The sequence below is a fragment of the Cyanistes caeruleus genome, chromosome 21, assembly GCF_971803275.1.
Source record: "Cyanistes caeruleus chromosome 21, bCyaCae1.hap1.1, whole genome shotgun sequence".
NCBI lineage: Eukaryota > Metazoa > Chordata > Aves > Passeriformes > Paridae > Cyanistes > Cyanistes caeruleus.
This window is the reverse complement of record NC_141721.1, coordinates 2,423,116-2,450,523: the sequence shown is the minus strand read 5'-3', so window position 1 is coordinate 2,450,523 and position 27,408 is coordinate 2,423,116. Positions and strand designations below refer to the sequence as shown.

The following is a 27,408-nucleotide window of genomic DNA, read 5'->3' as shown; positions in this document are numbered from 1 at the left end:
GAGTATTAATATATTTTCTTGTTATACAAGGGAGGAGTATAAAATAGTTTTCTGATTTCTTTCAGAAGCAAATGACTATTTTATTTTTTAAGAGCAATTGATTGTGAATCTCAGAGTATAAAAAAAAGATAAGCCAAATATATACCTTTATGTAAATTAAGAAATAAAAGTATTTAAAAGGTTTCTCCTGGCTCCTTTTCTTGTGTCACCTCCTGGCTATGCACTCCTGGTCCCTGGGATAAGGATGCTCCAAGCTCCAGCAGCCAAGAACTTACCTGGACACCAGCCTGCCTGGAGTTTATTGAGAAATAACACCAGGGGCAGGGAAGGTGGTGGATTACAGCCTCCTTTTCCCTCTGAGCTGGATCCAGACAGGATCAGAGCTGAGGGAAAGGAGTCAGTCTGGGTTCCAGCCCCATTCAGGCCCCTCAGCACAACTAAAGGACCCTGCTGATGGACTGATGAAAATGGGTGGTGTGGGAGTCACGGGTCAGGTGCTCAGGAAGATGGACAGGAAGCCAAGAAATTAATTCCCAAGTGGTCCCACAGTGGGCATCAAGGCTCTTGTGAGAAACAGCAGCTGGCACAGCTTTGGCCTCGTGCTTTGCCCTTCCCAAAAGGAGTGACAAGCTGATCCACATGAAGCCTTCACTGCAGTGACCCTGGCAGGTATCCCAGAGCAGCTCAGCAGGCTCTGGGTGCCACAGCTGCGCTCTGCAGGCGGGTGAAGATTCCCTCCCCAAACTGCCTGGAGAGATCCCTCATGCAGCTCACTCTTGCTCCCCACCCACCACACCTGCCTGCTGTGTTCCAACAGCAGAGACACAAAACCCCAGGATGTCCTACTTGCAGGCCCAGAAAGGAAGAAATCATTACTGAGCCACTTCAGATCTGCAGTCCCTCGTCCCCTTCAGAGTCCCTCCGGATCATTAAACCAGGACAGCCGTGACCTGCTGGCCTCTGTGTGCTGCATTTGCATAATACATGAAAAGTCACCACTCGGGACAGCTGGAGGGGCTTAGCTGGGATTGAGGTTTTAACGAGGCAATGAAGCAGCTTTCAGCAGTAAATGGCAGAGGCAGGGCAGCATCCCCAGTGGCAACAGGCCCATTTGGAGCAGAGGTGCCTTTTTTCCCTGGAGACAGGATTGGCAATAATTGCCAACACCTTCTGCCTGGGAATAGAGATTTGCAGATCTTCTTCAGGCTGCAACAGCAGCTATTCCAGTCAGCAGCCTACAGCCACCTCCAGATGGGTAAGTGCTTTGGGAGAAAACGTCCAGCAGGGTGAATTGCTCATGGAGCACCACAGAGAGCAGGAACCAACCACCTCCTGAAGGTCTGATCTGCAATGTCCTCATCCTGTCCAGGTACCTCTGCAAACCCTTCAGGGGTTGGAATCCAACAGTCATCAAGGGTGGGCACAAGGAGAGCTGCCCTTCACCTCCTGCCAAGTCTGTGCCAGTGACTTGGAGAGTCCTGAGTCTGCCAGCTCCTCATCTGGGATGCACGAGGGCATCATTGTCTCCAGGGCAATGCCACAGTGCCCCTCAGCCCTGACCCCCAGGGTGCCCGAGGGAGCCAGCAAGTGAATGCAGGCACAGGAAGGATTCTCTGCTGAACTGTGGGCACAGGAACTCTGGCCATCACCTGCTGCTCTCAGCAGCCAGCACACACCTTGGACGTGCAGCTCAGCCTGTGGGATCAGTGCTGGGACGGGGAAAGTGGAAGCTGTGGGTCTGCAGTGGGATGTGTCTGTGCTGCTGACAGCTGCTGTCTCCCAGGAGCTCTGTGCCATTTGAGCAGAGAATCATTGCAGAGGCAGATAAAATAGCCAAGGGCAAACACAGCCCTTTGCAGCTCTTCTCTCACCCCCTCCAAAAGCAATATGACATTTCCAGTGCTCTTAGCTCTGCCTGGTGGTACAGACCCACCTGCAGGAGCCAGCACCAAACTCCTCTGCAGCAGGGAGGAGAGCAATGAAGCCTTCAGAGAATCACAAAGGTTGGAAAAGACCTTCAAGATCATCAGGTCCAAGCATTAATCCAGCACTGCTCCCTCAGATGCTGGAGGAGTCAGGGCCAGGCACCCAGACCCATGTTCTGGCATCCAGGAGAGGGGTGCCCTGCAGGTGAGGAGGAGTAGGGGAGGTTTTAGTGGCAGCTACAGCATGAGGAGCATTTCAAACACTTGGAGCCTCAGCTCTCAACAAGAACCAGGTACCCAGTGCATGGGAGAACTTGATCCTGGCACTCTCCAAAGGGATGATGGCATTCCAGCATTGAGGAGCCTGAAGATAAATAAGCAGATGCAATTCCAGGCAGTCACCTTCCCAGTTTGCTGCAGGCCTGCTGTTCCAGGTGCCTTGCATGGCTGCACACAGGCTGCTGGCCTGGCAGAGTGGCCAATCAATCAACCATTTCAATTGTTTCACTGATTTATTGATGTCCCTGCACTACCACAGGGGCCGTGACCCCTCCTGCAGCAAGAGGAACCAGATCATGGTAGTTACAGACAATACCAGAGTGGTCAAACTGGAAACAGCTGACCCCAGGGCTTGCCTGTGCAAACCCATTTAACCCCAGGCATTTTGGAGGCTGCATCCCCACACTGGAAAAGCTGAGCACTGCTGGGCCTGGGCAGGACAGGGATGAGCCTTTAGGAGTCACTTCTGAATCTCCCACATGGGTCTGACCACTCAGCAGTGCCAGCACAGCCACCCCAACTACCCAAGGAATCCAAACCAGATTCTTGCTTCTGCCTTGGAAAATCACAGAGACAGGATTCTCTGGCACTGCCAGAGAAGAGAGAGTGGGCATCTCCCAGAGCCTGGAGGGTTTGTCACCTGCTGAAGCTCTCTGTGCTCTAGGCTGAGCCCTCCACACAGCCCAGACCCAGAGCTTTAGAGCTCAGCATGATGGAATTTATTAAAAAGTTATGGGGAGCATAAAAACTATAGATATTAAAAATATTTCAACAGTCTCCTGAGCCATGCTAGCCATGCCAGACCTGGCTGAGTCCATGGAGTTTAATCCTGCAGCACTGGAGTGTGTTTCTCTTTTCGTTTCTTCTTGCCTTTGTCTCGTTTCTGCTGGGTCTCCTGGACAGCATTCCCCTTGGTCTTCTTTGCAGCTGGAACCTGCTCAGCCTCATTGTCTGCAGCACCTTTCCTTTTTCTGTTTTTCCTCTTCCTTTTCTTCTTCTTCTTGTCAGCCACAGCATCTCCTTCATCAGCAGCAGGGAGGTCCCCACTGCCTGCCTTTGCCACTCCGTTCTCCCTGCCCCCCCTGTTTGGGTGTTTTTTGCTGCCACCAGGCACGAGGCCTTTCCTGTGCTTGGGGGTCCCTGTTCCCAGGGGCTGTTCCTCTGGGGCTGCTGGTTCTCCATCTTCCCCTGCTGCCACCCCGTTCTCCTGGATGCCTTTCTTGCGATTCTTGCGTTTCTTGGTCTCTGGCAGGAAACCTTTTTTCTTCCGCTTCAGCAGCTCTGCTCCCTGTGTGGGCTTACTGGCTGTCTTCTCTTTCTTGGGCTTCCTGCAGGGAGAATGCCAAAAATCAAGAGCAACTTAATTTACAGCCAGGGAACAGTGTGATCCATGTGACAGGCAGTCCACGAACAGGCAGAAGCACCAGAAAGATGCAGGAAGCACAGGATGAGGATGAGTGCTGTGAGGATGAGTCTTACCCCATGGAGCTGGGATAATGCCTGCCTGTGGCCCTGGCTTTCTTGGTTTTCTGACAACAAATGATGAGGCATCAGACATGGCAGTCATGTGTTACAGCCCTTTCCCATCAAGGACAAATCCCAAGATGTAAGCACACAGAACAGTAAGCCCAGAATTATTCCAAAGCATTAACGAGTGTCTCAATCCCACCAACCAAGGAGCTGCATTAAACTCCACCCTGAATTTGCCTTGACTTCCTTTCCCTTCCCACCTCCCCACACCACTGCACACAAGCAGGACAGGCAGGCCCCCAGACAAGGCAAAGTGCCAGGGTGCCAAGCACACGTACGTGTAATTCAGCCAGCGCATGACGTTCCAGTAGAGAGAGTCGAGCCGGGGTGAATTCCCAATGTCTTCCAGCTGGTTCAGAGTGAGCAGCACTTTCTCCACCTCTGTCAGCTTCACATTCAGCTTCTGCAAGAGGCAAGTAGAGGCAATCTGCAGAGTGAACTCAGGAGGGGCACTCACAGCAGCAGGGCACAGGCCATTCTTAGGGAAGGCAGGAATAACCAAGTGAAGCCCCAGAACAAAGCTTTACTTCTGCTCTTAAAGCTATTAAGTCTGGTTTTGGGAATCATGATTTCTGGAGTTCAGTGGAGAGGAAAGAGCAATCACCTGGGGTAAAACCCACCCTCACTGTACCCCAGGTTGTATTTCTGCTGCTAAGAAAGCCGATGCCACAAGTATTTGCTGAACACCGCACAGATTCTCCTCTGGAGATCAGCTCATAAAGACTATGGATCACTCCTTCACACAGGAAGGCTCTTCTGCCCTCAGATCCACCCAGGCATTCCTTCTAGAGGTACTTTTGGTAGGAAATGAGGTGGAATGTAGCAATCACATGGCAAAATCCAAGTGTGACATTTCAAAGATACTCAGAAAACAGCCATTTGTCACACACTGGAGCAACACTCACCTGCCCTGTCACAGTTTTAAGGAGAAAGTTCAACAGCTCCAAGCTCTTGGCAACTTTATCTTTCTCAGCCTTCATGATGGGTTTTCCAAGTGTCTTCAAACACTGCAAATTAAATTAGAAGATTGAAAAGAAAGACACATTAGACAGGGAAACAAATCACACTTCACAGGAGAAAGCAGAAAACAAGTAATGAATGGCAGGATTCACTGGTCAGCAAAGTAATTCTGGAACACAACCCCCACCAAACTCTGGAGAAGCTCAGGAAAGCACTTGGTTAAAGTTTTATTAAGAAACAACTGGACAAAGTAAGAGCAAGCAGTATTACAGAAGCACAACCTTGCTGCTGTCCATAGTTTCTAAGCTAAAGCACAACTGGAGATGCTTTGCTGGAGAAAAAGAGGTGCAATAATCCCTGTGCCCACCCTGGAAAGGCCAAGAAGCTGCCAGACAACAGACACACCTGATGGACCACAGCTACTCAGCTTCAGGAGCTGGGATTTACACATAAAGCATTACTGCAAAAATCCATTGAGATTTTTTGATGTCCCTTTTTTTTTTTTATTTTTTGATTTATGCCCAGGAAATCCCAGGTGCCAGCCTATACAGGGCTTGTCAAGCTTAAGTTCACTGAAGTAACTGAGGGAAAAATCTCCCCTGTGTTCTCTCTGTGTGCTGCAGGGTTTCTGAGACACTGAAAGGTCTGGCTTAGAGGAAAATCACACCACAGATAGGTCAAATAAAAGCCAGTTATTTACAAAAAGGGCAGAAAATAGCCATGAAAAGGCAGCTGGATCAAAGAGGCAGCCCAGTGGCTCAGGGGCACTGATCCTCTGCCTGCAGCTGGTCCTTCAGCCCTGCTCAGGGATGAGGTCTTTCCTCCTCAGCAAACCCCACACAGACCACAATAATATGAAATAGGATTTGCAGGGACAATTGTGCTGTGGACAGTGGCATGTCCCATCTAATCCTGTTCCTCTGCAGAAGGCTGCACTTGTGGCCAAGCCTTCCTTTCCTTGGAAAGGACATTCCAACACAGCCAGGGGGCAAATCCCATCCCATTCTCGGCATCCTCAGATCCTCAGGCTGCAAAGTCCCTGCCCCAAACCTGTACCCAGCAGTGGAATGTCACTGTCCTCTCACAGATCCTGAATTCCAATCAGACTGGAAACAATTTAAGGACTCAGCTAACAACTCTCCATCTACATCAGCATAAAGCTGCCAAATAAAATAAAAAAACTTTGGAGACACTGAGAGACGTAAGAAATCTATTCCTCAAAGCAAATTCTTTAAGTAATGCCACTCACAACAGAAAAATAGTGATGCCCAGCAAGAGTGTAGGGAACACTTTCAGCATAAAAAGTGGGGAGACAAGAGAACATGTCTGCAAAAACAGCAGCCTTCAAGTAGAATTATTCACTGGCTGTACAGGCTCCACACTCTGGGAGCATCTTTTTTTAAATAATAAAGATACAGTTATTTCCTGTTGAGTATGGTCCACTCAAGCCCTGTATTAGAAAGCCATTCTGCTGGCTGGAATTCAAGCTGCAACTTCATCTGGCTATCAATAACTTGCTAATTACTCTCTCCTGATATAGACAGATGCACTGCAACTCTGTATTCCAGAGCTGTCATTAACTACAAGGTCACACAATTCCACAGCTCTGAAGTCTTCCAGGTAAAATGAGACAAATACAGGGGGTGTGATTGGAGATAAAAAATAAATCTTCGTATGTAGGATATAACACCCCATGGGTCAGGCACATTCAATTTAGGCTTACCACTAATACTAAAATAATAAACAAAAAAGAATGATTTACATAAACATTTTCTTTGTAATTTGAAGAATAAAATATTACCAGGCCTCCCTGTGGTTAAATCACCTTTCAGAGAGACTATTAGGTTGAGATCCTTATTTTGCTAAGCTGTGCACAAGTTCACAGTATGAAAAAATCAGCACGGACTGTCAGCTCCTTGGGACAAGAAGAATCAGGGCAGTGCTGTGAGATGGAGCCAAAGTCAACTGTCATTTCATCTTTTCAATATACAAACACTTTAGAATTAAAAAGGTGTTAAAAATAAATTGCATTTTCTCTTCACTGTACATGAGTGATGTAGACAACTGCATTTATAAATCCTGCTGGTTTGGCTCTGCCTGTTTTTGCTGCCCTGATGCTTTGAAGGGTTCGAAATAAATCCTACTGAAGTCAACAGAAAAGTCCTGTAGCTCTGAAACAACACCTGAGGGGCTGATTTTCAGCAGTACACAAGTTTTCAGGTGCTGGGGAAACTGGGACGTGCATCTAGTGGGGGGTACCCAACCAAATTCATGCAAACCTGTGGGAAGAGTGGCTGGCCCAGCTTGAGATGGAAAACATCACTGCTCTAAGTGACTAAACATCTATATTAAAAGCACTGCTTTGCATTAATCTGGAAACAGAACCACACTTCCACCAGTATAAATAGCCAGAAGCAAACTGGTACAATTTAGATGCTCTGCAAACAAAGAGCTCCCTACTGAAATGGATCAATTTAAAACAGCTCTCAAAGACCAGGAGGGAACAAGGAGGGTGAGAAAGCCAAAGAAGCAGCAGGTAATTCATTCCTACAGACTTGTACCGTTTTCTCTAGCCCAGAAGCAGAAGGATTGGCTCCAAGGAAGCTGGTTCAGATAAAGTTTAACAGTTTCTCCACATAAGCCTCTTCCCTTCTGCTACAAAGGGTGCAAAACAAATCTGCTACTAAAGCACAAAACCACCACCACCACCTCTGTATGTGGTAGGCTGAGACAGTCAAGCCTCCCTAAAGACTTGAGCCCAATTCCTGCTCAGCCCAGAGTCACTTATTTGATCTCCCCACTCAGAGCACTTCCCATCAGCATTCCATCAGATGGTCTCTCTGATGAGGCACTGCTTCATTCTCCTCCTCCCAACAGCAAGGATTTGTTTCCACGGGATTTGTATTAATTTTGTTAGCATGAGACACCAACACAAATATGCTCACTCTGGTTGTGTAAAAGAAGCTGACTTTGGGCTGGGACTGCTGGCAAGCCTGAGGAAATGGCTCCCAGGGAATGAAATCCAAAGCCTCTTCAATGGTCCAAAAGTGAAAAGCAGCTTTCCCAAAGATTTATATAATTTAATCTCAAGTAATTATAAAACTTCCTGCTACACAGGGTACCAATCACTGTCTGCATGCTGTGTTCTGCTCCCTCACTCAGGTCCCCAAGAGATGAAATCAGCTCTGCCACCCCAACTGCAGAGGTTAATCATTTTACAGGCCCACCCTGATTTTATTTGGGGAAATGTACGGAATCCAATCATAAAATCAAAGCAAAAGCTATTATGTAACAGATGGCAAACTGTAACACATGGCAAACATGCCTTAAAAAGAGAAGCAGTATTTCAGTCCTCTGCAGCACCCTTGGGAGAGCCTTGAACACTGATCAGATCACAAACACTTGCACAAGGCTGGTAAAGATGTGTTTTACATAGCAAGACTGAAGCACAGAGCAAGGATTTGCTTCCAGCTATGCTACAGGTCAGTGGTGGAGAGTGAAAGGAAAACCCAGAAGAACTTGTCTAACCACCTGTTCTGTGATTCTCTGCCATGTGCTGTTCCAGGGGTATCCAACTCCCTCTCTCCCTGCCCTCTGAAAACATTACCAGCCCAAGGGTCACACAACTCAATTACACAACACTAAAAGCAGAGACCACATGATTTATAAGCAACAGCTACACTGGCATCATTTGCTGATTTATGTTGCTTTTCTCCCATTTTCTGCTTTTCTTACTCTGCTGCTTCAGGAACAGCCCATCCCATTTCACAGGACATCTCAGTTACAGCTCCAGCTCAGCAATACCTGTGATGGTTAAACCATGTCTGTACATCTGAGCTGTCAGCAAATCTGGGCAGGTCATTTTCCAAAAGGAAAAACTATGGAGGCAATTTTCACAGCTGGAACTCCCATCTCACCTCAAGCCAACACAGCAATACAGCTCCTGCCTCACCCTACGTGGATCCAGCTGGCAGAGATGGTTTTGTCTGATGTCAGACACGCTGCTTCCAAAAGCCTCTGGCTGTTTCTGGAGGAGGGCATTCCTGGATCCAAAGTTCTCTGCTTCTCAGATTTCTTTAAGAACTGCACACTGCCAACATCTGAACAATCAGTGGGTTTTTATTATAATGCTGTCTTCAGGTCTATAATGGTCTTCAGGTAACTTCCACATGATATGGAAAAGCAAAGGGAAAATCAATAATAAAGTTTGTCTCTTCTTATGATGTACTTATTGCAGAAGAAAGGCAAAGGAAACCCTCAGGAAACCACTGTGTTCAAGCCAGAAGAAGCAGTTTTAGCAAGTTTTCTGAGGGCTGTTTTGAAGTTCATAGCCATCAAAATATGTATTTTCTGGACTATTCCCATTTCCTTTAACTTTCACATCATAACTGGGAGTTTCAGCATAAGTTGGGAGTTACACAGAACACCTCAGTTCAGGAGGGCAAGCTGGTCCCTAGGAAATGCATGACAAAAAATGGTAATAAAATTATGTATTCAGAACCTGGAACTTCCTGCCCTGAATCTGTCAGTGAGTTATTACTGAAAAATTGGTACAGGTTCAAGATCTCTCCAAAGCCAAGACAGCAATTTTGTAACATATAAAAAGAAAACATAAATATATCTAACAAGGGAAGCAAACACCAAAACGTGCCTACAGTGACAACCAGGAGAGCTGAAAGATCAAATTGAGAGATGCTGGATAGAGTAAAAAGAGTGTGTGGGCTGTAGTAGCAGAGATCCCTCACCAAAACTGAGTGAGAGCTTCCTGTATGGAATGGGGAACTGGATCTCTCGGGCTCTGCAAGTTCTCCACTGTGTTATTTGGGTCAGGCTCACAAGAGTCAGCACAGATGACCATGGGACAGAGATGTGTCCAACACACAGGGCTGTTCTGAAGCCAAGTTAAAAGGCAGATTGTCAGAGGTCAGATTGTCCATGCACAAAAAGGGTCTCTGAGATGTCTCAGGAGACCCAAGTTTGATTCTTGGCTCAGCTCTCAGTCAAGGAGTGTCACCTGTAAAACAGGATGAACGGCTTCAGCAAACCAAATCCATTATGTCTTGGGTTTCTGCAAAATACCTTCTCCATTACATCAACAACTCACTGCTTTGAACTTCCTTTGTAAAGCACTTTGAGACCAACTGATAAAGAACAAAGCCCTCCAAGAGGAAGATGTTTCTGTCAATGTTACAGCACAATAGGTGAGCTCTGTCACTTACAACATGAAGCAGCTCTGTTTCTTTATACCATGAACACAACTGAGCCATCCAGACCCCCAGTTAGAACAGACTCCAACAACTGTAGCAAGATTCTGCTTTGTGTGAAGTAACTATATAGGACTTGAGAGGCCAAAAGTGTGCCAGAGCTGTTTTTCTGCTTCCTCAGCTTTGCAGGGCAGGGCTGTGGATGGCACTTTCTGCCCAAATGACCCAGCAGCACAAGGCAAGAGCACCAACAGCGAGCAGGGCTCTCACACCAACAAGTCAGCTCCAAAGTACCTGATGGGACATGGAGACCTGCCTCACTGACAGTAAGGAGAGGGCAAACATGGATCACCCACAGCCACGTTTGTTTTATAAGCATGCTTAAACAATTTGGGAACAAATAAGGTCAAGTTATCTTATGTAAGCACAAGAGCCATTGCCTTGCAGCAGCCAGAGCTGCTATTTCAGGAATCTGTCTCTTCACTTAATGTTCCTGGCCGTTGATTCTCCCTCATCTGCCTCTTAGCTTTGCTTGCATAATTCAGTGATATCCAAGAATGCACTTGTCTCACATTGCTTCTCCCCCAGTTCCAGCTCATATCACTGCCTAACCCATCCCAGATTTCCCTGGTGAGGATGCTCCTCAGCAAGGGATCTCAGCAGGTATGCAGTGCAATCCCTGAGGCAAGGCAGGATAAGCAGGCAGACACCAGGAGATAATATCTTGTCTTCTCTGACAGCCTTAAGCCTGCCAGGGCAATCCTGCACCTGGGGAGCTACAGCCTCCTAGCTGCAAATGTGACCCAGGACACAGAGTGTGGCAGAGCCTTCAGGTGACAATCTCCTTGTGAGCAACACCACCACTGGAATTACAAGAGCTCATCAGTTAAAGAGTTGCAAACTTCTCCCTGGGTCAAAGAAAGGCACAAAATTCTCAATTATTATTTTTTCCTCTTAAAACAGCTATTTGTGAAGGATAGTGGCGGGAATGGCCAATGACAAATAGAGACATTTCAAGCAAAGGCAGGGCAATAAATATCATTTTCCACAGCATCCCACAGCTTTCAGTCCAAGTTCTCATAGGTAAGCACCCACATCTGCCAGCATCTACTCACACACTCACCTCTAAAATCACAGCTGACCTAGAATGGCCCATGGAAACAAGTCTCAGAAGAAAAGGGATGAGACTGAGCTGCAGGAGAAACTCAGAGTTCTGCAAACATCCTCCCAGTCCTCCAGCTAAGCAGGAGCATGTGAGGACAACAGTGGCAGGAAGGGCTGTTGTTTAGCCCAAGCTCTTCCCAAACAAACTCATCCCATAACTTCAACATCAGGCCTGGAACTTCTACCCAACCTGCAGCTTCTCCATCAGCCAAGCACACAACTTCCACCTGGAGATTCAGGTGAGTAAACTTTCAGCAAGTTATTTTAGTGGTGGAATAGTCTCTTTGACAAATACATACTTTCTACAGGTTCTAAATTTGCTCAGTTCCCAGGCTCTGACTTCTACTACAAGAGATTTTTTTACCATTCTTAAAAGAGATCAGTGACACTGTGAATATTGTTTTACTACACCATAGGGCCACTACACATTTTTACACCTCTTACTCAGAGAAATGAGCATTTCTACACCACCAGAAAGACACAGAATTCCTTCTGCAGCTTTAGAAAGTCTTTCAGCACAAGTGCCAGCCTTTGGCTATGAATCAAAACCATTATGTGGAATATCAAGTCCTTGACCCCTTCTCACCACAGCAATATTTAATGTGCAGCTGCCCCAGCCCCACCAGCTGGGTTAAGTGCATGAGGGAAGCAGGAGGAATGGAGACAAAACCCCCACATGTATGAACACCAACAGCAGTTTGTAAAAAAGTTATCTCAGGACTTTTTCAGGCCAAAAAGAGAACCAGCAGCTATATGCTACTGCCACTTAACAGTATGGGAAGCCTCCTGCCCGCAGGATAAACCTTGAAAAACCCAAACAAACTGACAGAATTTCTTAGGAATTTTTCTTTAAACACACATGACCACAGAAGTGAGAGGCACTGAGGAAACTTTAATAGCAAAGCTCATTATAATCTTGGATGGTTTGCAAGTTACTAAACTCTCCCTGACAAGAACAACATAAAGGCACTGTAAATGTTTGTGGTTTCCCAGTGAAACACTGAGTTCTGCATGCATTCAGCTGCTAGAGAGAAACATGGAAATGACCAGGTTGGGAGGAGTGGCAGGTTTGATGTAGCTGAGAACCAAAATCATACCTAACTCCACCCATTGGATTCCTGATGTAATCTTTAAATAAAAAGTATTTAATGAAACTGAGGATCCAGAATTGTAAGCAACATCTTTAAATTCCATGTTTTAAACCTGCTTATATTTTGTCCCTCCTCAACACAAAGAAACAGATCTAGTTACTCTGTTTCAATACAGAAAATTATAGAATAGCCTAAATTACCATGTAGCCAGCATCTGAGTAAATAAGTAATGAAAGCTACCCTTAGAAAGAGGTCATTATTACAGTTCCATAGAAACTCCAAGACTGGAATCTCCCATGTCATCAAATTTTAGTCACCACATCACAACATTAATTTGGTTGCTTGGCTCCCCCCACATCAATCCACAAGAGTAAAAGTGAATGGCATTTCCTTCTTCAACCTCCTGTCCCACAGCTCATCTCCCACGTAACAGCTGCACCCAAACACTGTCCTCAGGTACAATTTGCACTTGCCACTGACTCAGGAGCCCTGCAATCTCCGTCACTGTTTCTTATGCAAAAAATATTTTCCAGTGTATTTTAAGGTTTCCCTGATGAACAATATTAGCAAGGGAGTCTGGTCCAGAAGGCCTGCAATGCACAAGGAATCGAAAGTCCAGTGCATCTCAGCTCTACTTTTGTGGCCCTGAAGTACATCCCAATACAGAGCTTGCATTATATATCCTGAAATTAATATTCACAATACTGTTCCATTCTTTTTTGATATATATAAGTATATTCTCTAAAATTCAAGCTCTGACTCTCTTTTGGTGTCATCTGTAGTTCAAATATGTTGGAGTTTGTTACCTCTGTCACTTGGCTGATGCTTCTGGTGATCAAGTCCTCCCACTCCTCCTCTGTAACAAAGAGCTGCAGTTCATGAAGTAGCAGAACTCTGTGGAGAAGCAAACAGGCCATGGCCTGAAAGAGAAAGGGGAGAGAAGAACATGAAATTCCAGGGAAGGTGTTAGCCATGTAAATTCCCTGCTAAAGTAAACAGCTACACACCATCCAGGGGAGACCAGCTTACAGAGGCTGCATATCCTCACCAAACAAGTCTGTCACAGACTGATTTGGGTTGGAAGGAATACTAAAGATCATCTCATTCCAAGCCCCTGCCAAGGACCAGAACAGGAACAGGGACACCTTCCACTATCCCAGGTTGCTCCAAGCCCCATTCAACCTGGCCTGGGACACTGCCAGGGATGGGGCAGCCACAGCTGCTCTGGGCACCCTGTGCCAGGTGTTCACCACCCTCACAGGGAAGAATTTCTTCCTAAAATCCAACCTAAACTTGCCCTCCTTCAGGAAAAGGCTGTTTGAAAACACTCTCTAGGTTGTTACAGAGTCACCCCTCAGGACACAGGGTGATGGGTTTTGGTTGAATGCACATGAATAAAAGGTCAAAGGGGAGTTGAGGGATCATAACAGTTCTAGATTTAGGCATGAATATCCAACACATGCTTTAGCAGCTGCTCCAAGGGCACCACTGTCAGTCTCCTCAAGTTTTCAGGCATCACCTTTGAGTGACTGCACCCTTTACTGTGCCCTGACCAATGCACTAGGCACAAATAATAAAAAATAAAAGCTGTCAGGATAGCAAATGCTTCGTTTCAAAAGCATACTAGATGGGAACTGCTGTTCAGAGCAGCACTCGGCCTTGCCCTGGAGTCAAACTTGCTCATTAAGCCTCTACATTAACACAGCAATGAAAGGAATGGCCACTAGAAAACCAACAGTAATCTGAAATCTTCTTACATATCCTTTTCTATTCCAGAATTCCTATTTTAAAGCTTTCTTAGGTACAAAAGAAAAATGCAGCATTAGTCAAAGGCAAAATAGAGAAATGCACAAAATACAGTAATGAGGATTAGTACAAATAGCTTAGAGGACTTAAGGGAGAATTTTTTGTAGCAGCATGGAGTTAGTGAGCAAATTCTACTCATATAAAGAAAAAAATGTTGCCTGTAGCTGCCATCACACAGACCAAAATTGAATGCAGTTACAAATATCAAAAATCAGAAGGATTTACAAGAGCTAATCTCATCCAAAGAAAGCAACGGCTGCTGCTCTTTAACCACATACCACAGAAAACAAATGAGCAAAGTTTGTAAAGCTCCTTATGAAAGACATCACTGAGATTAAAAAAGTCTGAGACCTCACACATAAAAGCAACCTGGTGATACCCAACCTGGCCTCCAGGGACCCCTTGGGTCAAACAGAAGCGACCTGAAAAACATGGAGCAGTAGGCTAAAAACTTCTATTGGGTCATTTCTAGGGAGCTATTTACTGAATAATTCAAAGTGAGCAAAGAGAAGAAATCCCTGGAAGTCCTGAGCCAGAGTTGAAGGCAGTCAAACAGAACACATCACAGGTTCAAGCAGGTCTGTGTTTCCATACAACACATTCCAGGCTTCTGGGACAGACAGGATACTGGAACACAGCTTGCTCCCTGTGTCAATATATGATTACCCTAAACTCTTGGAAAGTGAAAAGAAGCCATAATTAAGTGAGCCATGAGGACACAAATCAGCAGCAGAACACAGATTAGCATCCATGAGCTCTGATGTTTTTTTGTTCTTCCTGTAATGTTCAGTCACAGGAGTGAAATGCTGGTGGGGAATACTGAGACCAGAGAAAAGAACAGGAATGGACTCTGTGCAATGCAAACAAGCCTCCCTCTCCCACACTGAAGAAAACAACCCATCCCCAAAGCTTTAATTTTGTCAATTTCTATTTAACTTTATTGTAGTATTGAACACCAAGAGGCCCCTCTGACACTTCAAGCTACTCACACACATTGGTAAGACCAAGACCAAAACTAAAATTGTCCCCCCAGTTGCCTCACCCTCACTGCTCCTCACAATATTTTCCAAGCCTGTTGTCTCCTCTGCATAACAAATCCTTAATTCAGAAGAGACTTGCAATAGGATTTTCTTGAGGCAATTAAGAAGGCAGCTACAGCATAATGCAGCCTATTTAAGGAGACTTTGCTGAAATCTAATTTAATAATTTAGGAGACTTAAGAGCAGCACACATTTAAAAAAAGCCCATGTTGCCTAGGCACTGTGTGCTTTTAGCTGCTGCCCCTGCTACACTAGACCAGGCTTGATGTTGCAAGAACAAAGGTTTTCATCTTTTGAGAATGTTTATCAGCAGATAAATGAGAAATTAGAATTTCAATTCACTCAAACATCAACCACTTAAGTTGAGTTTTCATGCAGTATAAGAAAAAGGTACTCACACATCAGTAAAATTGTTAGCTTGGAATATTGAAATAAAAAGCACTGCTAAGCAAAAAGAAATTAAAAAAAAAAAAATTAAAAAATTGGAAATTGTACTGGGTTGAACTTTGAAGATTCATTGTTTTTGGATGCTCACCAGCAGACTTCTTTTCATTTTGCAGAATCCACTGAGAGAGGCATGATGACAAGACAGAGGGCACAGTGCCCTTGGGAAGAGGGACAGGGCTGGAAACCCTGTTCTGTGCAGAGGCTGCTGAGAAATCCTGCAGAGCTACTTGAACTCCTTCCCTGTGCTTCAACTTTTGCAGAGTGGCATTTTAACATGTGCCAAGGGAAAGCAGAAAGACAAGCAGCCAAACCCCACTACTCCCATACCCCCATACTACAGCAAAAATGGACCTGCCACTTACTACACAAATACTTGGGGACATCCTTGTCAGTGAGCAGAGCCCAGATTGACATCTCATTTTATGCTGTAGAAGCCCTAATCTTTTTTTCTTTTGCCAACAAAACACCCTTCCAACACACCTCCTAGTACTCCCACACCAAGATCCCATAGCTCACAGTAAATAGAACATAAATCATCCCCCAGAACTTCAACAGGATTCTATCCTGATTTTTTTTTTATATTTTGCAATATTAATATATCTGGAGTCCATATGACTGAGAGTCACTAATTTTATCACAACACAGCCACTTCTTCCCCTCCTGTGTTTGTTATGCCATTATTAAATACATGGCAATGACCCTGTCTCCAAGCAAACTTTCCCCATTTGCTCTACACAAACACCTACTCCTCAAACTGTTGGAGGGGCTGTGTTTGGGAGGCTGAGCACAACACACTTGGGTGGTTCAATCTCTTTTTAAAAACTATCAACTCACCTTTTTAAAACTATCAACTCCCCATGTGTCAGATGGCAAGTTTAATTTAGTAGGCTAGGAAATTACTCAGAGTTGGAAAATCACTTCAATATGGTTTAGATCTAACTCAGCAAGTCCATCCTACACACAGGGCTGGAGCACCTCCCTCCTTGGACAGCTCTTACCAGCTGCTGTGTCTACAGCAAGAATTAAAGTTTATGTGACCTTTTAATTTTCTTATTTCTTCCCAGCAACAGATAAGAATGTTTCCTCCATTACTGAGGATTTGCTACATGATCATCAACACAGTCATCTAAACAGTAGTGAGCAGAATAAATACATACTAGACTTCCAGAATCACAATAAAGAGGCAAACAGAAGCTTTTTCATGTTCTGCTTGTGCTACACTGAGTATGGTGGAATATAAAGATAACAGGGCAGTGTCTCTGTGCCAGTCAATTAATGCCTGGTATCACTATGGATTTGTTTGTGGGCAATGCAGACAACTGTCTGCTAGACACTTCTGGCAAAAGACAGAGAGGCCAATAGAAGGCACGAAGAAGTGCAACAACAACAAAAAAAACCTGTGTGAAGGAAAAATAAACAAATAAACAGCTCACAACATGCATGATGCTCCCAAGAGACCCTGCAGGTTCAGTGACAGGGGTCCCACATTCAACTGCACACCAAGTTCTCAATGCAAATACAAGTGAGAACTCATGCCATGGGATTTCAAGCACTCAGCTTTAAATGCAGGCAGGAGGACCTGAAAAATTTAAACAGACCTTTTCAAATTTTCAACCATCTCACAGAAGTAAGAGAGAAACACAGCTTAGAAAGCAGTTCCTCTGGGAGATGTGTTTTGCTGTGGCATCAGACACATTTCCAAAGAACATCAGAGACTATTTACAGATGCTGTCAATGTCCTCCTGCTCACCAAAGGAAAATGGTTTTTCTGTGCAATCCTAGTGCAAGAAACACTCGAAAATGAAAGGCTGGGATGCAATAATGCACAACCATCCTAAAGGTCTGGGAACTAAAAATCTCCACACAAAAATGTAGAGCACTCTGGCTCTGACCCAGCAAAGCATTTAAGTATTCAACTGCTTTCCCTGCAACTTCAGTGGACAGTTTACATGTCTAGAGCTAGTTCATGGCACAGGGGGCTTTGCTGGCTTGTGATGATATAGATCAAAAACCCCCAAGAGCCCACCCATAGTTCAGCTTCACCTTGCAAAACACAGACTCTCCTTGACCACCACCTTACACAAAACAAAAACAGGAACAGGACACTGACTGGAGCCAAAGCAAGTCAGTTTGATGGAGATTTTCCAGCTGGAAATTATTTCTTTTTACTGAGGAGAGGGCACATACTGAACCAAGGAAGATGAAAAGGATGGATTGGACAGGCAACAGCTTCTCCAGCACTGCATCCCTTGGATCTCACTGCCTGTGGACAATTCACCTTCTGAAGGTCTGTCCACCAGTGACCCTTCTACAGAGGACACAGGGTACCTGACCTGTGCCAAGGGACAGAGGATGCTCTGGAGGAAGGGAGCCTTTCTCTCATGGCCTATTGCCCAGCTGCCTGCCCAGTGCTCATTCCTGATGCAAACAGCTGAACTGGTGCTGGTTCTTATCTGGGGAGGTTTATTTTGCTTCATTTTTAGTAACAGCTTATGCAAAATGTTCCATAACAAGCTCTTCCTCTATTACCTGCTGGCAGCTATCTGTGAGCACACAGGCAAGGCACGGTGCATTAATGTGGGGATCCATTCCTCTCCCCCAGCATGAAGTGAAATACTCACAAACACTCACACAGAGGGGTGCTGGCTTCTGAGGTTTTGCAGCACTTTTATTGCTCTTGCTGTATTAAAGTTTAATTAATTAATTTTTAACTTAGATATTTACAGAGAACATAAACTGTTCAGAAGGACAACTGTCAACTAGCCAAGACCTCTTTGGCAGGACTTTTGGATTATATTTTTCTTTCTGGTGATGGCAGCTCTGGCACAGACTTGCTTCAGTTCAGTAAAATTATGTCTATGTATGTTTGATCCCTTTGGGGAGACTGCCAAAGTACCAAGATTAATTAGCAACTTACCTAAAATACACTCTGTTAGATAGATCTTAAAGGGTTCCTTGTCACAGACAGCTTTATAAAAACACATTCTGAAATACCAATGAATCTCTATGACATAAAATGACATTTTGAACTCTGTCTCAGTGCCCATTCTCATTTCCACACTAAGTAAAATTACTTTTATTAGTTTCATGACAGCTCTGCACTTACATCAGCTCTGCAGAGTTCCAGCCAAATCACAGAAAATAAACTCACTTGATGGACAAATACAGCCTCATTATCCAGCTTCCAGCTACTGTAACATCCTCAATCAATATAGCTTTGAATGTAAATAAGAAGGCAGGAATGTATTCAAATTGATGTGTGATCACAGTGCAAAAGTAATTGCAGAGGCTCTTAGCAATTGTGTTGATGTGTACACTCCCAGTGCCTTTCCCAAAGAAAAAGAACAATGGATGGATATGAAACCATTTCTATAAATCCACAGAAAAAATTTCAGACTAGAAGAGATTTTAAGTGTCTGTCATGAGCCAGATGGAGACAACACCTTATTCCTGGCAGTAGTAATGTTTCATTTATTAGTGTTCATTTCCAAACTGGTTCCAATGCTGCTGGCCAACAAGCTGGACTTCTCAGGGAAAAGCACAGCTGCTCCAGGCCAGGCTTCCAGAGAGGCTGTGCTTCAGCCTGTTTCCAGCTGGGAGCTGGCAGGTGCCCTTGCCTGCAGGAGCCTGCAGCAGGCAGCACACCTGGGTACTGCAACACAATGAGCCACATGTTTTCCCTCTTCACCTGATCCTCACTCTCACAGAGAGAGTTTTTAGGGTAGAAACAGTTCATGGACTCATCCAGTCCTCATACATGGGAATGGGAGGATACTGCAGTGAGAACCTCACCACAATAATGAGAGCAGCACTGAGAGGTTTGTGCTGCAACAGCATCAGCCCAGGGATAGCCCAGGACTGCACAATTACAGAATTAGATGTTACTGTAGCTCTGCTCATCAGACCAACACAGCTAAAAATAAACCAGGAAGACATTCCTCACCTAAGGCTCAGGAGGATTCTGGTATGTAGCTGAGTCATGCAGTAATCATTAAATTAAACACATCTTGATCCCTGGTTTATGCTCCATCAGCACAAACTAAAAAACCAAGCTTTTGTGCATGTTGAAAAAGCAACACTACGCCCACTGAAACAGGCACAAGGAAGTAATCTGAAGGTCAAGGTCTCCTGGAAAGCAACTGCAGCAGTAAGAATGAATTGTCCTAAGAAAGGAGGAAGTGAGGACTAGCTCACACACATTCTTCTCCAAACAGAATTTGAGAGAGTATGTTTAGTGCTTGTGGAAGACATCAGGCTGACAGGAACATCCTTCATCCATGAAACAGCACAAGCCTCTTCCATCCTGTCAGCACCACACACATTCTGCTGGCTAATTGCACTTGCCAGTGAGATCATCTGTGCCAGACACTTATTACAATTCACTAGCACCAGGACAACTCAAAGGGACAAGGAAAGCTCCACTTGTGATGGCTTGTCATCTTCCCATAGCAGTTATCACTGGGTCTCTCTCCCCAGCTGCCATTTGTACCTGAGCTGCTCGGAGCACCAGGGTGTGACAGCACCTGGTTACTGCACTCCAGGAATGGAACTTTACTGTGGTGTAAGCACCTTGTCTGTAAGCTCTCAGATCTGCCTGGATCTACCAAAAGATTGTGATGTGGGCACTGGCCCCATCCTCCTACCACTAAAAACATTTCTGCAAGGACAAGGTCACACTGTGACTGATTCTTTGGACCTCAGTCCACAGAACTGCATTCAACAACTTAGATTACACTACACTACAAAGTCATTCTTTACCTCTTTCTTCCTTTTTAACTTGTAGCACTTCTCCCACACTAAAGGTCCTCTTGAAAAGCTTCACAGTTGCTGCCTGCAATCAAGTGATTTTGTATAGTTTCTAGTCACTTCTTTCTACAACAGAGAGCACTGCAAGGACACATGGCAGGGATGAGGCAGGTCATAATCTTGAGAAGACAGTACAGCCTTAAGTTACGTGTTGTTTTAATGTACATATGGGATGGCAAGGATCAACAAAAGTTTGTGAAAGGGATCTCAACTGCTACTGTAGAAAAAAAAAAAACAAATAAAAAGCCCACAAACTGTCAGGGTGTGACACTGATAGCTCAGTTCTTTTCCTCAGGACCAACATTAACGAGACTGGTTTTGTGTTTGGGCTGTTTACTCTTCCTTATCTACATTACATATTTACAGACAGTGAGGAGTATGTACACTAGGTTAACATGCTACAAAATGGAGAGCTAAGTATCTCTCCAAGGTCTTTTAAGTGTCAACATGCCCAATAATGAAATGCCAAGTAACTTATTTTCACTTGTAGCCCAGTAACCAAACACCTGTGTCCTGCAATACGAATTCTTCCACCCAATCCCCTAATGTTACCCAAAAATCCTAGAAGAAGGAGAAAGGGACAACACCCTAAATCCTCCATGTTGTCTCTTATTCACTAATACAGCTTAAACCCCAAACTCTAACTTTCTCACCCAGTGACCTACTATAATTCTATCTAACTTACACACTCACACATTCTCAGTTTCTTCTTAGTTTTAGGAGCTTTCTCCATGGTTTCAGGTTAAACTCAGTGTTCTCTTGAGTGTCAGAGCCTGTCAGCACACATACAGGGATATTCTCTGTGCCTCTGACTCCAACAACAAACAAAACAAAACAAAACAAAATCTCAAACCTCACCAGATTTCTCAGTTCAATAAATGAGTGACAACCAAACACTTTTTTTTAAAGCCTGAAGCACTTTAACTTTCACACAGGCATGTTTGGGACTTCAGCTTCCCACTTGAAGAAAGGCAGAGTTTGAAAACAGGCCAGCCAATATCACTGAGCATTCAGAGCACCAGCTGCCACAGGCACAATGCATTTGAAGTAGCAGAGCACAAGTCACAGGGTCCTGCAGCCAGTGAGGTCTCACAATGGGTGAGAAGTCCAGCTGAGAAGCATGAACTGCCTGGAACAAGGTATTTCTGCAGATCCACTGTCACACACATCTTGTATCTTTGATATCCACAACAATCTCCTCTAACAAGAGGAGTGTCAGAACAGAAATTAAGCCTCCAGTCCCTGTGACTAACCTGGTTTAATGATTAGAAGCCAATATTCAGGGCTAAAAATGGAAGACCACCCCACTTGCCCCTGAGTCATCAGGGCTGGCCAAATTCAGAGTATCATGAGACCTTTGGTGTTTTCAGGACTCTTGAGTTAGTACAGCTCTTTTGGAAGCTGAGTCCTCCCACCTCATTTTCCCAGAGGCTGCCAGGGAGAAGTTACCCCCTGCTCTAACCCACATCACTTTGCCATATACACACACCTAGCTTGACTCCTACCCTACCCACGAGGATAGCACCAAAACACATTTGCATTGAGAATCAGTGGGAAAACTGAACTAAAATGGAACTGAAATTGGATATTTGATGCTGGGAAGCCAGAATTCCTGAAAAGGAAGCACAGTGTAAAACAAGTAAAGTTGCAACTCCAAGCTCCACAGGCTTTCCAGAGCTCACTCTCCATGTGCCTTTGTTTGAACAGCAGTATATCCATGTTCTGTACCCAGCTCCCACACACTCCACGTGTCCTCCCACCCACAGGCAAACAGGCTCTGCAAACAAAGCTCCAGCAGCTTTGTGGAAGCCCTGGTAGAAGGACAATGCTATTCCCTGTGGAGAAGCAAAGATACCCACATAATGGAGCTGTCTGCTTGGGATGCTGCTCTGGTCTCCTGAGGATGGGATCAAGTGTGTGACTTAAAATTAATTTGTTGTTTGTGTTCTTATCCTTATTACCATTCACTGAAATTATTAATAGCTCAATTCACTCTTTTTTTTTTAGTTTTTTTATTTTTGGTCTTTAAATCAAAGCAATTCCTGTTGGGTAAAACAGTCTGAACTGCAATTTACACTGACAATACAAAGCAGCCCTACCATAAACACATACCTACCCCTTCACATTCCCTCCAATGATCAGAAACAATAAAACAGCTATTTATGAAACAGAAAGATCAATCTAGGATGCACTTCTGCAGGGGACAGACACAGGGTACAGCTGGGGGGTGGGAAAGTTTGAGACAGTGCTACTGGCCTAGAGGGGTTTTAGTTATTAACTGTGTGCAAGGCCCCCCTACTGCAGTGAAAACCCAGACAGGCCTCATTCCCTGCTCCAGCAACACTGAGCTGTGCACTCACCCTGCAAAGTTTTATTGATAAGGCTCCACTAATTTTGTGTTAGTCAGGCACAGGCAACCAACCATCAAAAATCAGATCTGTGGTACAGGTGGTTTTAAATTCAATACAGCAGCACACAGAGTGTAAAATGCAGGACAGCTAGCAAGGCACAGAACAGACTCAAGAACCCAACCTCGAGGCAGCATGAGGAGGGAGTACAGCACACTCCATTAATACTGAGGAGCATCTTACCAAGAAGGAACTAATCAAGGAATAAGCAAATGGAGTCAATCCTTACCACAATCAGGTCTCAACCCTGATAGCTGCAGGCAGTTTTTAAAGGAGATGCTACCAAAGAACCCCCATGCTTGTGGATATATTGTGTGGCACTTCCAGTTTCACACACCTGAACAGCAAGGCAGTATTTGCAAAAGCTCTGCCCCCCCAGAAGCCACTTCCACAATTGGGCAACCCTAAAAGCATATTTTAAATGTATTAAAAATCATCTGAGCTGCCATGTTCAAGTGATTTCTCTGACTGTTGTACAGCTTTGTTTGTTTACTTTGATTCTTACCTGCTGATGTTGCCTGGCTGCTGCTGTGATAAACTCAACAAGAGTATCTACTAATGGCTTGCACATGATCTGTAACAAAGAAAGACACAGTCTCTTATTAGTGGTTTGCTGACAGGTTTGTTTTTCAAGCAAAACAGTCTGTATTTTACACAGCCTCTTCAGCAAGAAGAAAATGACACAAGAAAGAAACATCCAGGAATCAGCAACAGTTTATTTGAAAATGAACAGCTTTGTTCGCACCAGCTCGGAGTGAAATCTTGATCACAACAAAAAGCAGCAGTAAAACTCTTCACCTCTCTTCACCTGGAAAAATCAGGCAAGCATTTTTCACCCCCTGTGAAAACTAAAGTCTGCATCTGGCTGACACCTTCTGTAGTGTCAATTCACTTTGTGCAGAGCCCCAGTCCCAGGCAAAGAACATGTTGAGTTGTAACCAGGTGTGGTTTGGTCTCTTCTCCCAAGGAACAAATGACAGAACAAAAGGAAAGGACCTAAAGTTGCATCAGGGGAGGTTTACATTACATATAAAGAAAAATCTCTTCACTGAAAGGGTTGCCAGGCACTGGCACAGGCTTCTCAGGGAAGTGGTTGAGTCACCATCCCTGGAGGTATTTAGAAAGACATGTGGATGTGGTGATTTTAAGAGACAATTCTACAAGGAACAGTTACATGGAATCCAAAGGCTTTAGAAATCTACAGATGGGATCTTAAGTGCTGCCCATGTGCGCAACACACAAACCTGCTCTCTCTCCATTTCTCAAACTTATGTACGAGGCATTGAGGCTGGTGTCCTAAGAAACCTGGCAAGCAGAGGAATTCTCTCCTGGATGGAGCCCTCAGAGCATCCTCTCCTCGTTACACAAGCCTACATCTCCTCCCACCCTCACATCAGACATCAGTTCTAAAAGGTTTTGAGAAAGGGCTTCTAGCAGCTTTCTCTAGCTTGCTCTGGCCTAAAAACCCCTGAAGAATTGTATGACTTTCAGGTCCATGGCCTGCTTCTTAAAATCTGGCTGTCCTCATAGAGGAGACCAGCCTCAGGCATGGGTCAAGCTTGCAGGATATACCTCAAACATTTCAGACACTTGCACTATCTGAACATCAGGCTTGGAGATTAGATTCCAATCAGACTTTACACTCCTCAGCCTTCTTGGAAGAAAACTGAGAAACTAAGGATGCAGTTGGAGCAGAGCTGGACAGGAGCTACACTGGTTGTTCAAACAAGGTGAGCTGTTTTGCCTTACTGCAAACCTTGCTCATCCATGTTGTCTTGAATACTGGTAAAAAATTAGAGCTTCTTAGGCTATGTTTTGAAGAGAAGCTTGCTGTTCACCTGCTTTCTGCATGCAGTATCCCAGTCCAAACCATAAATAAGATCCTGGCCTCCTGCAGTGTTGCTATAAAAACTGAGTGTGAGAGTCTGAGCGGGTGAAGATCCAAAGAAATCTCTCAGCAATTTCAGAAGTTTGCAATAGAGCAGAGAAGTTTCTCTCCCTACTCTCCCAGAATTATAATCATTCTTTGGAGCCAGCAGAAGACAGCACAGCACACAGTCAGCAGCACTTACTGGGAAGCGTTTGAAGAGATCATGGAACATGGAGAATGTAAGGGGACTGTTCCGTTTACTGAGGAACTGGGTCAGTGCCTGCTGGTAGATAACAGCCACCTCCTTCACATTCAAACAACCTGGGTCCAAATGCTGTAGGGAAGAAAACAGAACAAAAGCATTTCCAGTGAAACACAAGAATGAATCACTAACAATGAATAAATTAATTTTCATCAGTTCTAAGAGGCTTTTCCAACAACTAGTTGTGCTTGAGATATGACACAGAATCGTGAAGAAAACAGACAAGTGAGCCCCAAATGTGCTCTCCCAGGCATATGATGTCACTGAAGGGCAGCACAGCTTCCCACTACACACACTCCATGTAGTGTGGGGGCTGTGCTGTAGGTTTGTGGTTGGCACATAGCACAAGAGGCTCACAGAGCACTGCAAGCCCATGGTGCAGTAGCTGGGCTGTGCACATGGTTCTCGGCTGACGAGCTACTTGTAGCTGCAGATTTTAGTGTATGTACATATCTGTATCTACATACACTTAGCACCTATGTCCAGGACTCCAAGGTACTCATCAGACAAGCCCTAGCACTGATCAGGGATCCAGCAATCCCAAAACTGTGTCCATGCTCCAATATCCCCCTCTGCTGGGGAACAAGAATCCCAGACACACAGCAACTAAGTTTCTGGTGGAGGTGACTGGACTGGGCTGCCCAATACAAAGGCCTCACTCTGAGGCCTGTGAAATGCAGCAGAGACAGACAGCAGGTGAAAGGGAATCAGACTAAGGGTCTCCTAGTAACTGACATCTGTAGCACAATCAGATGAAGTTTCCCTCCTGAAATCAGGGCTGCTCTACACACTCTTCACCCTTCACCTGAGCCCAAACCTCAGGGGAATAGGAGTTTACTCTCATCCACCACTGTTCTGTGTCTTCCTGCTCCTCAGCACCCTCTGGAAAAAACTCAAGAATGACTGCCAGGAGTTTAATGGAAAAAACAGCAGATCAGGGAGGAGAACAGCACAGATACACATGAGGCTTCTGTGGACATCAACCTGAATCCACTGAATCAGCAGCTCCTGTGCCTATGGACAAGCAGGTACTGAAAAGCAGGAGGGCCAGAGGGAAGGGGAACTTTTCAGTGTTATGGGAATCATGTAGACAGATACCTGCAAGCAGCAGGCCCAGTGACAATGAACAAGGAAGGCCCACTCAGCAGAACCAGGAAATGCAGCGTTCCTGGCAAAAAACACACAGCAGCAGCCTCATCTCTTACCTGACTTGCCTGCTGCGCTCTGCTGTCACTCTGTTTCTTGGGCTCAGGGGGAGGAAGAGTTGATGACGTGTTTCCTTTCAACACCTTGAGCAGGTATAGTGAGGCACTATAAAAGAAAAGGGGGGAGAGCATGCAGACCTCTGTGCTTTTGGAAAATGCAGTATTTACTGGGCACTGCCCCACTGAGGGCTGTCACTGCTGGGAAGCTGTCAGGGAGCCATGCAGCATACACAGGCAGCCCCATGTTGCCAGGAGTACCACGGTTCCTGCACAGCCATGGGGGAGATGTGCTGCAGAGCCAAAAATGTCTGATGGCACTGGGTTGACCATGCAACAAGGTACCCACTGCACACACAGCTGAGTGTGAAAGTCCTTGTGAAACTGGCTGCATGTCACAAGACAGCCTGCTGGTAAATGGCACTCCTATTTACACCACAGAACAGCAAGATCACTCATCTTTCTAACTAATACTTATCTGACTTATCCTAATTTTCCTGTATTCTACAAGAAAGGAGAAAATACTGGCAAGTACAGTCAGGACTCAATCAATATTGCCCTCATTCTGCTATCATGGAGACAGTAAACACTGCATTTAAAGAACAATCATCACAGGTTGACTAGGAATTACACTCAATCCGCACTGAATCACACACACCGCATTACTCCCTGAGGAAGCCTCAAGGAAGAATCCCACCAGCAGCAGCAACTCTATACCAGACCATTTCTGTATCACAGAAGCTATAAAAGACAATCACCAAAAAATAGACATGTTTGAAAATGCTTCAGACTGCCAGGACTGAAGTAAGACACAGATGCTGGTATCAAACCTTCTGCAAGGCTCTTGCTTCCCAGACCTCTTAACACACAACATGATCAGATCTCACAGAATCAGTATGAACACTCACCTGAAGTAATAGAGAGCCACTGCAGAGTCGGTGTGCTTGCAGGCTTTCTTGACAAGTCTCTGCACTAAAGCATGCACATCTTCTTGCAGGGAGGCCACTCTCTTGCAGTACTGCTTATTGCGGCACAGCGAGTTCCTGCACAGCATTAAAACAAAGCCAAAGCCATTACCTACAGAGCTCTGGGGAACAGATGGCCAGGAACACTTACCACTTTACCAGGGTGAGAGAGAACAAAACCACAACACAGTGAGAGGTAACAAAGAATGCTAGCTGTGGGCAGCACATGGCTGTGGCAAGAAGGGTGAGGACACTTAACACTCTTCACCTTCAAGCACAAATTTAGGCATCAGAGCTGACTTTTCTTCAGAGCTCCCACAAAGGGGACTGACTGCCTCAAACCTTGTTACTTTCACAACTGGGGTGAGAGAGCAGCACTGAAAATGCTTTAGAGAGTGCTGAGGATGTCAAGAAGTGGTGCACAGAGGACACGTGTGACACAGCATGCA

General features: G+C 45.1%; 1 protein-coding gene and 1 long non-coding RNA gene across 3 annotated transcripts in view; one reads left to right on the top strand and one right to left on the bottom strand.

The window, feature by feature from the left end:
* Nucleotides 1–468: 468 nt before the first annotated feature.
* Nucleotides 469–6,957, top strand: LOC147649600 (uncharacterized). Its single transcript, XR_015278356.1, has 2 exons — nucleotides 469–1,255; nucleotides 1,370–6,957. It is a non-coding gene; the product is annotated as an uncharacterized LOC147649600 (long non-coding RNA).
* The window catches only part of MYBBP1A (MYB binding protein 1a), a 38,440-nt gene continuing 13,932 nt past the window's right edge, over nucleotides 2,901–27,408 (bottom strand). For both annotated transcript variants that reach the window (XM_086858917.1, XM_086858918.1), the window contains 8 exons: nucleotides 26,903–27,037; nucleotides 25,998–26,103; nucleotides 24,733–24,864; nucleotides 23,166–23,234; nucleotides 12,960–13,073; nucleotides 4,640–4,741; nucleotides 4,013–4,137; nucleotides 2,901–3,532 (listed from right to left, as the gene is read on the bottom strand). In XM_086858917.1, coding sequence (XP_086715043.1) covers nucleotides 3,028–3,532; nucleotides 4,013–4,137; nucleotides 4,640–4,741; nucleotides 12,960–13,073; nucleotides 23,166–23,234; nucleotides 24,733–24,864; nucleotides 25,998–26,103; nucleotides 26,903–27,037 — 1,288 coding nt within the window. In that variant the 3' untranslated portion in view covers nucleotides 2,901–3,027. The remainder of the gene's footprint in view (nucleotides 3,533–4,012; nucleotides 4,138–4,639; nucleotides 4,742–12,959; nucleotides 13,074–23,165; nucleotides 23,235–24,732; nucleotides 24,865–25,997; nucleotides 26,104–26,902; nucleotides 27,038–27,408) is intronic.